At 47.5% G+C, this 13,028-nt stretch overlaps 1 protein-coding gene across 1 annotated transcript in view; it reads left to right on the top strand.

Annotated features, from left to right (window-relative positions):
• Positions 1-12,694: 12,694 nt before the first annotated feature.
• The window catches only part of TAF4 (TATA-box binding protein associated factor 4), a 62,445-nt gene continuing 62,111 nt past the window's right edge, over positions 12,695-13,028 (top strand). The window contains 1 exon segment of the mRNA XM_043883575.1: positions 12,695-13,017. Coding sequence (XP_043739510.1) covers positions 12,771-13,017 — 247 coding nt within the window. The 5' untranslated portion in view covers positions 12,695-12,770.

Genomic DNA, 13,028 nt, shown 5'->3' on the forward strand with positions numbered 1-13,028 from the left:
TGTTCTTCTTTTCCAAGATTGTTTTGGCTATTCTGGGTCTCTTGAATTTCCATATGAATTTAAGGATTCCTTTGTCGATTTCTGAAAAGAAGTCACCGTGAGTTTGATAAGGATTGTATTGCATCAGATATACAAGTGGTATCAGGGCAATGCAAATAAAAATCAATTTGGGGAGAGAGTTCCCCAGTGGTCCACTGGTTAAGGCTCTGTGTTTCCACTGCAGGGGGCACAGGTACGATAGATAGCTGGTTGGGAAACTAGGATCTTGCATGCTGCATGGCACAGCCTAAAAATTAATAAATACAATAAAAGATGCTGAGTGAAGGAAGACAGACACAAAGGAAGACATGTATTGTATGATCCCATTTATGTGAGATGTCTAGAATAGGTAAATTCATAGGGAGAGAATCTGGATTAATGGTTGCCAGAGGCTGAGGAAATAGGAGATGGAACTGACTGCTTACAGTTTTCCTTTGGGGTGAAGAAAATATTCTGGAACTGGGTAAGGGTGATGGTTGTACAACACTGTGAATGCACGGAACGCCACTAAATTTTACACTGTAACAAAGTTGAAATGGTGAATTTTATGTTATGTGAATTTTACTACAATAAAAAAAATATTAACCTTTACACACAAAATAAAACATTGGGAAAAGAAAGAAGAGAAGTCTGTGTAATTCCACTGGCCTCAGGTCCCCAACCTGGCTGCAGGAGTGCATGCTATGAGAACTCAGGGGGTGGTCACCTGGGGGAGGGGAGCCTGGGAGGGGGGTCTCTGGGATGGTGGGCACCGTTCTGCTCCTTGATTTGCTGCTGGTGATGTGGGCGTGTCAGTTCGAGAAGTCACTGAGTTGTGCATTTTTTTAAAAGTGTGTGTCTTTTTCTTCAAGCACAAGTTAAATGATGAAAAATCAAGCGATGCTTCTCTTTTGTTTCTCTCTCCTTTTTTTTTTTTGCTTCGCTCTCTTTTTAATGATAGCAGAACAACACATCCATTCGAGAAAATGTGGAAACTCCAGAAAAAGCACAGAGGAGAAGGGAAGCAACCTTGAGCTCCCCGTCACCTTTCCAGTCTTTTCGCAGACAGCCCTGGGGAGGGGGCAGCCCAGCAGCTGGAAACTGGTGAAAAACAGCCCTCTGTGGCTTCTGGCGGATGGATCAAGCCCACTTGGACCTGGTCAGCTGTGTCCAGAGTTGGGGGCAGGCCTTCTCTCCTGGTCTCCAGGTCATGTCTTTTAGGTTTACGTTCCTACTTTGATTCTTTCTCATGCTCTCAGGTTCATCAGGGAGAGCCCATGGGGCATCAGGCTCCTAATGAAAAGATTCGCCCTTTTGCACTCAAGAGTTAGGCTATGTTTTTGCTTTATAAGCTTTAAAAAAAACAGCATGTGGGTTCTTGGGGCAGGACATTCATTTTGCAAATGGTTTCTGAATGACACAGTCCATTTTGATAAAAAAACAATATGACTAGCAAAATAAATGCATCGTCATCTTTTAGTGGCTAAGTTGTGTCTGATTCTTTGTGACCCCATGGACTGTAGCCCGCCAGACTCCTCTGACCATGGGATTTCCCAGGCATGAATACTGGAGTGGGTTGCCATTTCCTTCTCCAGGAGATCTTCCTGACTCAGGGATTGAACTCAGGTCTCCTGCATTGCAGGCGGATTCTTTACCGGCTGAGCCACCAGGGAAGCCCAAATAAATGCATGTTGGCATGAATTTGGGAAAGGCTTTAATGTGTGAGCCTCTCTCAAAGATGCGATTCACTGGCTTGTTCTTGACCACTAACCTCATTCTGCACGTGGGACTCCCTTTTGTTCTCCCCAGAAAGGAGCCGGTGACTCATTTTGCTTATTCCCCGTTTTAGGCAATCTGGGGGGAAATGACAGGCATCCCAGGCTTCTTTTGTATGAGAGCAATGGGTCTTAACCTCAGTGGGAAAGACCATAATTCCAATGATTTTTTCAGAATGTAGGCGGCTGCATCCCACCCAAAACCTGTGGACACACCCTCCCAGAGAGAGGCTGGATGCATCTGAATGCACACCTGTGCAGGTGCATGCACCATGTGAGTCTGTGTGGGTGTTTGTTTTACCTTTTAAATGCTAAGTGTCTCATGCATATAAAAGAGTATATACATCACAATGCAGGGCTTCCCAGGTGGCCCTAGTGGTGAAGAACCCGCCTGCCACTGTAAGAGACTTAAGAGAGTGGGTTTGATCCTTGGGTTGGGAAGATCCCCTGGAGGAGGGCATGGCAACTCACTCTAGTATTATTGCTTGAAGAATCCCCATGGACAGAGGATCCTGGAGGGCTATGGTCCGTAGGGTCGCAAAGAGTTGGACACGACTGAAGTGACTTAGCACATATCAGAATGTATCTTTTAACTAACAAGAAGAAAGTGAGTGCCCATGTCCCCACCATCCAACCTAAGGAGTAGGGCATCATTAGCACCTCCAAGCCTGGGAACCTTCTTCAGTGGAAGGAATTTCACTCAATCCACCCCCTCCACCTCGCTGGGCTCCTGCCCCTGTCTGAGTTGTCTTTGGCTTCAATTCTTCAGGAGTGAGGGGAGTACTACCTGGCCATGTAGGGCAGGGGTGGCAACTCGGGGTCCCTCTGCTCAGGACACTGTCAAGCAGGGCCAAACTTCCAGCATCAGGCACCTTCTTGGTCAGTACACTACAGTTGCTGGGTAATCACCACAAATTAGGGGTTCCCTTTTAGGAAGATGGTTATTAAACACTCATGCTCCTGTGTGCTCACTCAGTCATGTCCGACTCTTTGTGACTCCATGGACTCTAGCCCGCCAGGCTCCTCTGTCCATGACATTTTCCAGGCAAGAATACTAGAGTGAGTAGCCATTCCCTTCTCCAGTGGATCTTCCCGACCCAGGGATCGAACCTGTATCTCCTGCATTGGCAGGCGGGTTCTTTACCGCTGAGCCAACACTCACCAACACCTAACTGAATGATTGATCCTTGACTTCTAGGACCTTCAGGTTAGTTGGGGTAGTAAAACCTACAAGTATAAAATAACTAGAGAATGTTGATGAGGTCACTTCTGGGTAATTTATCCAAAAGAACTGAAAGCAGGGGCTTGAAGAGGTATTTGCACACCTGTCTTCATAGCAGCGTTATTCACAGTAGCCAGGAGGTGGAAACAATGCAAGAGTTTACCAGAAATGGGCAGAAAGAAAGGGATTTGATGCAAGCAAATTGCTGTGTTGGGGACAGTACTGACAAAGGATTTAGGAACTTTGTGTTTCCTTCTATGTCTCCATTTCCTGGTGGCCTTAGGCAAGTCGCTTGCCGTTGCTGGGCTCTGGTTTCTGTCTCTTAGAGAATGAGGGGTATGTTTAAGTCTTTCCAGCTTGGAAAGCTGAGTATGCAAAGCCTGATACATTTCCTCATTGACTTTCACTCAAGTGTGACATTTACAAAAAAACTCCACACATCAACACATTCTCTCAAACCAAACACGCCATGTAATGCCATTGAATGAGTGGACTGCCATTTGTTTATCCATTTCACTGGTGATGGAAATTTGGGTTGATTCCAGTTTGGGGTGAGTCCAAACAGTGCTGCTCAGACCGTTCTGGTTCTTCCACGGGGCACACAGGACTTTCATCTATGGGGTGCAGGCGGAGACTTGCTGGGCCCCAGGCTGAATGCCTGCACTGCTTAAGCAGAAATTGCCAAACAATTTACAAGGTGGTTGAACCAATTCCTACTGTCACTTGCAGATACTCCTTCTCCTCAACAGCTAGATGGTGTGGTCCTTTTGAGTACGGTCTTTCTGGCCGGTCTACAGTGGGTTTGGTTTGCATTTCCCTGGTGATCGATGAAGCTGGCCACTTTTTATATTCGAACGAGTCTTTTTATACATCAGAAGTCCTATGCCCATTTCTCTATATTGCGTGTAACTTCTCCCACTCTGTGGGCTGCCTTTCCATTCCTTTAATGGTGTCTTTTTAATAATTTATTTAGTTAGTTATTTTGGGTTGCACTGGGTCTTTTTTGCTGGGAGCGGGCTTCGTCTAGTTGTGCTGAATGGGGGTTACTCTTTGTTGCGGTGTGTGGGCTTCTCACTGTGGTGGCTTCTCTTGCAGAGCACGGGCTCCAGAACACTGCCTCAGCTGTGGTTGTGGCACACAGGCTTACTTGCTTGGAGGCATGTGGGATCTTCCTGGGACCAGGGATCGAACCAGTGTTCCTTGCATTGCAAGGCAGACTCTTAACCACTGGACCACTAGGAAAGCCCCTTCCTGATGTCTTTTGTTGAGAAGTTCTTAATGTAGTCCAATGTATCAACTTTTTTTCCTTTATAATGTTCAGCACCTTTTGTACTTATTTTTTAAAAAGACCTTCAAAAAAATGAATGCCCTGGCAGTCCAGTGTTTAGGACTTGGTGCTTCTACTGCTGTGGCCCAAGTTCAATCCCTGTTTGGGGAACTAAGGTCCTATAAGCTGCATACCACGGCCAAGAAACGGACAAAAACTTTACATGTTCTGAGATTATAAGCCCATTTCCTTCTATAAGTTTTATTATTTTAGCTTTCACATTTAGCTCTTCAATTTACCTGGAATTGATTTTTCTGTATGGTGTGAGGTTTGTTTTTCACCCTTTTGGGGAGCCATGGTCCCAGGACCAGTGGTGAAAAAGACCATCCTTTCTCCGCTTCAAGGCATTGTCCGGTATGTCATAAGTAGGTTGACTAAACACATGTGAACTGTTTTGAGGTCTTGGTATTCATCTGGCCTATTCACCTATTCTTGCACCAACCCCTCACTGTCTTTTTTTTTTTTTTTTTTAATTTTTATTTATTTATTTATTTTTTTGTCATACCTCACTGTCTTAATTACTATCACAGTCATGATATCTGGTAGTGAAGGCCTTCCAGGGTTGTTCTTCAAGATTACCTTTGACTTTTTACATTTCCATATAAATTTTAGGGCTTCCCAGGTGGCACAGTGGTAAAGATATCTGCCTGCCAATGCAGGACAAATGGGTTCAGTCTCTGATTCAGGAATATCTCAGATGCCTTGGGGCAACTAAGCCTGTGTGCCATAACTACTGAGCCTGTGCTCTAGAGCCCACGCTCTCCAACAAGAGAAGCCACTGCAATGAGAAGCCCACACACCACAACTAGGGAGTAGCCCTGGCTCGCCACAACTAGAGAAAAGTCCAAGCAGTAATGAAGACCAGCACAGCCAAAAACAAATAAATAAAATTATAACAAAATTTGGAATTTGCATTTCTAAAATAAGCATTATAAACTAAATTCCCGTTATACATTGTTTATCTTGCAGCCCACACATTTTGATATGCTGTATTTTCAGTAAAATTCAGTTTGAAGTATTTTCAGATTTCCCTTGTGAATTTTTTTGACCCATGGGTTAGTTAGATATTTCCAAATATTTGGAGTTTTAACCATTTTGTTATTGATTTTATTATTCTTACTGTTATCTTAATTGTTTTTACTTTTTGGCCATGCCATGAGGCATGTGGGATCTTAGTATCCCAACCAGGGATCGAAACCACACTGCCTGCATTGGAAGAGCAGAGTCTTAACCACTGGGCCACCACTGGGCCAGGGAAGTCCCTGTTATTGACTTTAATTCCAATATAAACAGAAAACATATTCTTGCATGATTTCAACCTTTTAAAATTTGTTGGGATTTGTTTTATGGCCCAGCATTTGGTTTACCTTGCTGAGTATACTATGTGCAATAGAAAGGAATGTGTTGGATGTAGTGTTGGGTAAATAGCAAGTCAAGACAGTTCGATTTCTGGGTTGGGAAAATCCCCTGGAGAAGGGAAAGGCTACCCACTCTAGTATTCTGGTCTGGAGAATTCCATGGACTATATAGTCCATGGGGTTGCAAAGAGTCGGACATGACTGAGCTACTTTCACTTCACAAGACAATTCAGTGTTGTTCAGATCATTTGTGTCCATCCTGAGATTTTTGCCCATTGATTCAACGGCTGTTATAATCTCCAACAATGGGGACTTCCCTGGTGGGACAGTGAAAAAGAATCTGCCTGCCAATGCAGGAGACATGGATTCGATCCCTGTTCTGGGGAGATTCCACATGTCGGACAACAGCTAAGCCCATGCGCCAAAACTACAGAGACTGTGCTTTAGAACTGGGGAGCCACAGCTACTGAAGCCCGTGCACCTAGAGCCTGTGTTCACCAACAAGAGAAGCCACTGCAGTGAGAAGCCAGTGTACTGCAACTAGCAAAAAGTCCCTGCAGCAACGAAGACTCAGTGCAACCAAAAAAAAAAAAAACCTCCAACGATTGTTGAATTATCTATTTTTTGTTTAATTCTGTTAATTTTTGCTTCATATGTTTTGAAGCTATGAAGCACATAAATTATGATTTTTGTATTCTTAATGAGTTAACCAACCATTTTTCATTAGGGCAGTGTCTCTTTTTATCTCTGACAAGCACTGTGTTGAGGTCCATTTTATCTGATGTTAATACAGCCTCTCTAGCCTTGTTAACCTGTTAGCATGATATATTTTTCTGAAATACATCTCTCAAAAATAGCATATGGCTTTCTTCCTTTTCTATCTTTTTAATTGAAGTGCTTAATGCTTACCATTTGATATGATGATGAAGTTGGTGAGATTTAGGTCTATTGTCTGTTTATGTTCTTTCTAAAAGGTGCTCTTTTGTTTTCTTTTAGATTATCTGAATATTTTCAACATTCTAATTTATTGATCAGATTTTTAACTGTGACTCTGAGTTAAACTTTTTAGTGGTTGCTTTAGGTATGTCAATACATATTATTAACTTTTCAGTCTTCTTTGAGTTGACATTGCACCACATCACATAAAACGTAGAACCCTAAAAAAAAAAAACAAAAAAACAAAAAAATTTAGAAACCTTTCACTAGTATAGGTCCATTTTTTTGCTATAACTTTGCTATAGTATATTTAAATGCAGGAAAACCTCCCACAATTCAGTGTTATAATGTTGCTTTAAATAGACATGTACTTTAGAGAAATGAAGAGGAAAAATATTCTTTCATATTTATTCTGGTATTTACTGTTTCTGATGCTTGTCATTCTTTCCTGTTGACCAGTGTCTATCTGGTATCACTTTCCTTCAGTTTGAAGAATTTCTTTCAGCATTTCTTATAGTTCAGGTCTGCTAGTGATGAATTCTCTTAATTTTCTTGTACGGTAAAATATCTTTATTTACCCTCATTCTGGACAGTTTGAAAGTTTGATGTTCTACAAAAGGGTTCATGGGCTTTCTTTCAATACTTGAAGGTGTTGGTCCATTTTCTTCTGGTCTCCATAGTTTTGGGGAAAAGTCAACAGTGTCATCTCACTGTTCCCTGCATGAGATGTGTTGTTTTCCTGCAGCTGTTGTTGTTTAGTTGCTCAGTTGTATCTGACTCTTTTGTGACCCCATGGACTATAGTCTGCCAGACTCCTCTATCCATGGGATTTCCCAGGCAAGAATACAATACTGGAGTGGGTTGCCATTTCCTTCTTCAGGGGGTCTTCCTGACTCAGGGGTCGAACCCTCATCTCCTAGGAAGCCCTCTCCTGTAGCTGCTCATTAGATTTTTCTTTTTACATCTGGCTGCCAGCTGTTTGACTGTGCTCTCTGCTTGTGCATGGTTTTCTTTGATTCTATCTTAGTTGGGGAATTCGGGAATTCTTCAAGTATATAAATATATGCCTTTCACCAAATATAGAAAATTCTGGAAATTATTTCATCAAATACTCTTTTTTGCCTTATCCTTTCCTCTGTTTTTGTGATTTTGGTTGCACAGATGTTGATATTTCAATACTATTCAGTATTACAGAGATCCCTTATGCTCTTTTAATTTATTCCCCACTCCTTCTTTTTCAGATTGAATAAATTCTATTGATATACCTTCAAGTCTACTGATTTATTTCCCTTTGTCATTCTACTCTTCTGTTTGGTTTCAGTTAAGTGTATGTTTGTGTGTGTGTGTGCTTCAGTTGTGTTTGATTCTCTGTGACCCCATGGACTGTAGCCCGCAAGGCTCTTCTGTCCATGGGATCCTCCAGGCAAGAATAGAGTGGGTTGCCGTGCCCTCCTCCAGGGGATCTTCCCAACCCAGGGATAGAACCTGGGTGTCCCACATTGCAGGCAGATTTTTAATCATCTGAGCCACCAGGGAAGCCCAACTTTATGTTTAGAAAATTTTAACTTTCAGTTATAGAATTTCCTTTATAAAATATATTTGCCAGTCCTCTGTTGTGATTTTTATTTTTATTTTATTTATTTAGTTTTGGCTTCACTGTGTGGCATGTGGGATTCTAGTTCCTGACCAGGGATTGAGACTGTGTCTCCTGCAGTGGAAACTCAGAGTCTTAACCACTGGACCACCAGGGACGTCCCAAGTCTGCTGTTGAGTTTCAAAAAATCTTTTCCCTTGTTAAAGTATGTTTTTCTTTATGTGAGTGATTACAATACTTTGAAATTTTATTTTGCTAATTCTGTTATTTGGATCATATCAAGGATCAATTGCCATTTTTTTTTTCCAGGATGGCTTATATTCTCCTTCTCTTTATTTAGTAATTTTTTTTCTGTATTTAGTAATTTCAGATTGTGTCCTGGATATTGTGTTATTTTGTGTTGACACTAGATTCTCCTACACTAACTCAGAGTGTTGATTTTATTATTTCTGTGTTTGTGTTAGCACACAGCAAATGACTTGGTGGGACTGACAGCAAACACTTTCCCTTGGACAGCAGCTCAGATCTCATCTCAGTTCTTTCATTCTTAGCCAAGATGCTTAGAGTCTGTCCTATACCTGGGTTCCAATGTCACCTGGAGATTTAGGCCCAGATTATAAGTAGAATTGGAGTCTCCCCTTCTCTCACTCCTTCCTTTCTGGGATGACCCCAAATACTTTCCACAGGGTATCACTGCCCCAACTCTATCTCCTGGCTCTCAGGCCAGCAGGCCTGGGGGTGTTTCCTTGGTGTTTATCTGTTGAGGCTGAAGCTCCAATATTTTGGCCACCTGATGGGAAGAGCTGACTTTCTGGAAAAGACCTTGATGCTGGGAAAGACTGAAGACAAAAGGTGAAGGGGGCGGCAGAGGATGGGATGGTTAGATAGCATCACTGACTCAATGGACATGAATTTGAGCAAATTCCGGGAGATAGAAGAGCTAGAAGAGGACAGAAGAGGGAAGCCTGGCGTGCTGCAGTCCATGGGGTCACAAAGAGTTGGACATGACCTAGTGACTGAACAACAACAACAACAATCTGCAGTTAGAGTAGAAGCTGTGAAAACAGGCAGCTCACCCTGCCATTCTCTTTTCCTGAGTGTTGACTCCTCTCCAGCATCTGCCTGTGCTCATGACAGGGGCTCCAGGTTAAGGGTTATTTTGTATTTTGTCCAGAGTTCATAGTGCTATCTATGGGAGGTCAGTTCAGTAGTTTACATATTGGAAATGGAAGCCTAGCTTGTCCATTTCTGTGAAAGGATCCTGTCTGGGATCTTAAAATCCATTTGTATGGAATCTAGATTATCCTGGGGAGAAACGATATTTTTACAATATCGAGTCTTTCAATTCTTGAACTTCGTATATCCCTCCATGTATTTATTTTTTCTGTAATTTCTCTCAATCATGTTTTACAATTTTTTGGTCTGTAGGTCTTGTGCTCTTCCTTCTTAGTTCTGTATCAGGGTATTTGGTGATGCTGCTGCAAGCCAACAATGCCTTGCGACCACCAGGAGCTGGAAGAGGCAGGAAATTCTTCCTGCATTCTCCAGAGAGTGTGGCCCTGCTGACACCTTGATTTTGGACTTTTGGTTTCCAGAACTGTGAGAACAAGTTTCTATTGTTTTAGGCCCTCAAGTTTGTGATAATGTTACCAAGACCCTAAGAGATTCATGGAGCTGCATTTACAATCAGGTATGTGTTCCTGAGCTTGCCCCTGGGATGTGGAGCCATTCTTGACCAGAGCACAGCCCACTGATGCTGTGTTGCTGGTTGGGACCAGAGCCGGGTCACCAGCTGCCACCTGGCTGTATGTCTTTTTTTAAAAAAAATTGTTTTATTGTGTGGTATTTCAGGCAGACAACAAAAGCTAGACGATATAACAAATGCTGCATATCTTTCACAAATCCAGGGCAACACTGCAATTATTGACTTGTGGTTATGTTTATTCTTATATTTAAGAGAGCGTGTCTGATGTTTTCTCTATTTTATTGAAAAGACAATATACCGCTTAATAAACCCTATAGTCCCACATAGCTGCCAGCCTGGGAGGTCTCCTTTTTGCTCATGGCCTTGCACGTTTGCACCGCTGTGGGTGGCGACGATATACTGTTTTAGGGTTCTGCCATTCTCACTTAACAGCAAACATTTTTCTGTTTAAACCTGGTGTGTATATTTACACTCGTTTTCGGGCCCGTTTCTCTTTTCATGCTAGGTGGAATTTTTGTTTCAAACTACGTAAGTCATACGGAAGCTTCTAGTGGGAACAAAACCAAGCAGCGATTGAAAGAAAATGCTCCGAGTCCCCAGGGTGGCCAAGGTTAAGTCTGGCAGCATCTCCCCGCCCTCCATAGGGAGGAGGGGAGGAGCCACGTGGCTACCGCCCCTCCCCCACCCTGCAGGGGGGCAGGTCTCTGGAGGGCGTCCGAGGCGCAAGAGCTGTTTAAGCAGTCGGTAGCCCCCACCTTCCCTTGGGGCGCAGAGACCCCGTCTGGAAGCGGAGTCGCGGCGGAGCGGGGTGGGGAGGGAAGACGGTGCACCGACGCTTCACCTCCCACACTTCCTGCTGGACCGGAGGGCGCCTCGGAGGACGCTGGGGGTGATGTCAGCACCGCTGCGGTGCGGAGGCCTGGGCGGGGGAGGGGCCCCGGGGTTGCCCCTATGGGGAAGCAGGAGGGGCCCGGCACCGTACCACCTGCTCCCTTCACTTTAGATCCCAGTAACTAGAGGGGCGGACCCCCCCCCGCCCCCCCACCGGGCCTCACCGTCTCGCGTCAGCCAGTTATTTGCCTCGTAGCACGGCTGTCACTCTTCTGCCGCGACTCCGATCTGGGTGTTTTGAGTGCAGACCACAGTGTACCCTCTGTTTCCCACTACGGCACCCGGGGCCTGCTTTTGTTTGGCTCACTTAACATTTTCTGATGAGTTGTCATCATTAAAGATGAGATTTTACACATATTCCCACATTTCTGCTCTTGCTCGCAAACCAGATCGTCGGCCCCCGCTGGGCTCAAAGCGCGGTGGGGATGGGACCCAGACACCCCGAGTTCAGGGTACCCCCAAGCCCAGGATTGTTCCACCCCTTTCTTTTCCTGTGTTTTGGGTAGTCATATTCAGGTGCAAAATTCCGATTCTCTCTTTGCAGGGTTTCCCCGACACGGTCGCCCGGGGAGGCCCCTTCGCAGGCTCCAACCCCCGCGCTCATTGTCTGAACCCGCCCCGGGAGCTGGGCTCGCGGGGGCCGCCGGCTCTTTTGTTAGGCGGGTAGAAAAGATCATTTGTGTGTCAACAGCTTCCCGCATTGTGCTGCGGGCCGTGTGACTGCGGCGCGGCCTGTTCGGCCGGAGGCGCTTCTCTGGGTCTACCCCCCTCACCCCCCCAAAAAAGAGAAGAAACCACTAGACATGTCCCAGAATACCATCTTTTGGTTAAAAAAAAAAAAAAAACACGCAGAATTTCACGTGAATTCTTCCTAGAGAAGGTGCTCGTAAGGTTATTTTAAATAACTTACTTCGTCAAAAGGACAGAATGGGAAATAAGGACCCCAGGAAGACCTCCAAGCTGGACGCTCCCCTTCCCTACGCGAGAAGCTGGTCCCGGCCGGCACCGCCGTCTCACCCAGTGATTTAGACACTCGCGGCCAGGGGCCGCGCCGCCGGAGGAGATGAGTCACCCTGGTGTGGCCTCGGGCGCCGACCCCTGCCCCGCCCCCGCCGCCCAAGCAGCGGCCCTCACGGGTTGAGACGCCCGGTCTCGGGCTGACCGAGGCGCCGGTCCGGGGGGCAGGCCCGCGCTCGCCACGCCCGATGCCCCGAGCTTCGGGGCCTGCGCCCGCCCGGGAGCAATGGCGACGACGCCCAGGCCACCTCGCTGATCCGGCCCCCAGGCAGTGCCCTCACGGGGTGCCGCGTTCCCGCGGGCTGCGGCGGCCTTGGTTCCGATATAGGCGTCCCCGCTCCCTCGACCGCCCGCCCGGCGATCCCGTCAGCTCCGGCCGCAGCCATTTTGGAGCAAGCGGAGACAAAGAGCTAGTCATTGCTGCCGCCCCCACCAGGCCCCGGCCGCGGTCCCCGCCCGTCTTGTCCTCTGGGTCGTCGGCCTCTGGCCCGTCCGCCAACCTGGACCCTGACATCCCCGCCAGCCCAAGGACTCCCCGACCCCCAGCCCACTATCCCGCCAACCCCCGGCGGCCCGCCCGCGCCCCGGCCTCTGCCGCTCGCAGCCATTGGCCGCGCCTTTTAAGCGCAAAGCGCGACCAATCGCGGGACGCCGGGCAGCCGGGAGGGGGGCGCCGCGGCCAATGACTAGGCGCCGGGCGGCGGGCGGGGGCGGGCACGCCGCCGCGCCTGCGCACCGCGTTGCCACCGCCCTCCCCCCGCCCGGCCGCCCGCGCCCCCCGCCCGGCCGCCGCCCCCGCCCCGCCCGGCGCGCGCCGCCCCCCGCCCGCCCCCGCGGCCGCCCGCCCGCCAGCCCGCCCGCCCGCGCGGAGCCTCCTCCCCGCCCAGCGCCGGCCGAGCGGCGGCGGCGGCGGGCCGAGGAGGAAAGATGGCGGCGGGCTCGGATCTGCTGGACGAGGTCTTCTTCAACAGCGAGGTGGACGAGAAAGTGGTGAGCGACCTGGTGGGCTCGCTCGAGTCGCAGCTGGCGGCCAGCGCGGCCCACCACCACCACCTCGCGCCCCGCGCGCCCGAGGCGCGGGCCGCGGCCGCCGGCGCGCTCGGGAACCATGTCGGAGCCGGAGCCGTGCCGGCCGAGGGCGCGCCCGCAGCGGCGCCGGAGCCGCCCCCCGCAGGTAGAGCGCGG

Source organism: Cervus elaphus, chromosome 23 (genome assembly GCF_910594005.1).
Source record: "Cervus elaphus chromosome 23, mCerEla1.1, whole genome shotgun sequence".
NCBI lineage: Eukaryota > Metazoa > Chordata > Mammalia > Artiodactyla > Cervidae > Cervus > Cervus elaphus.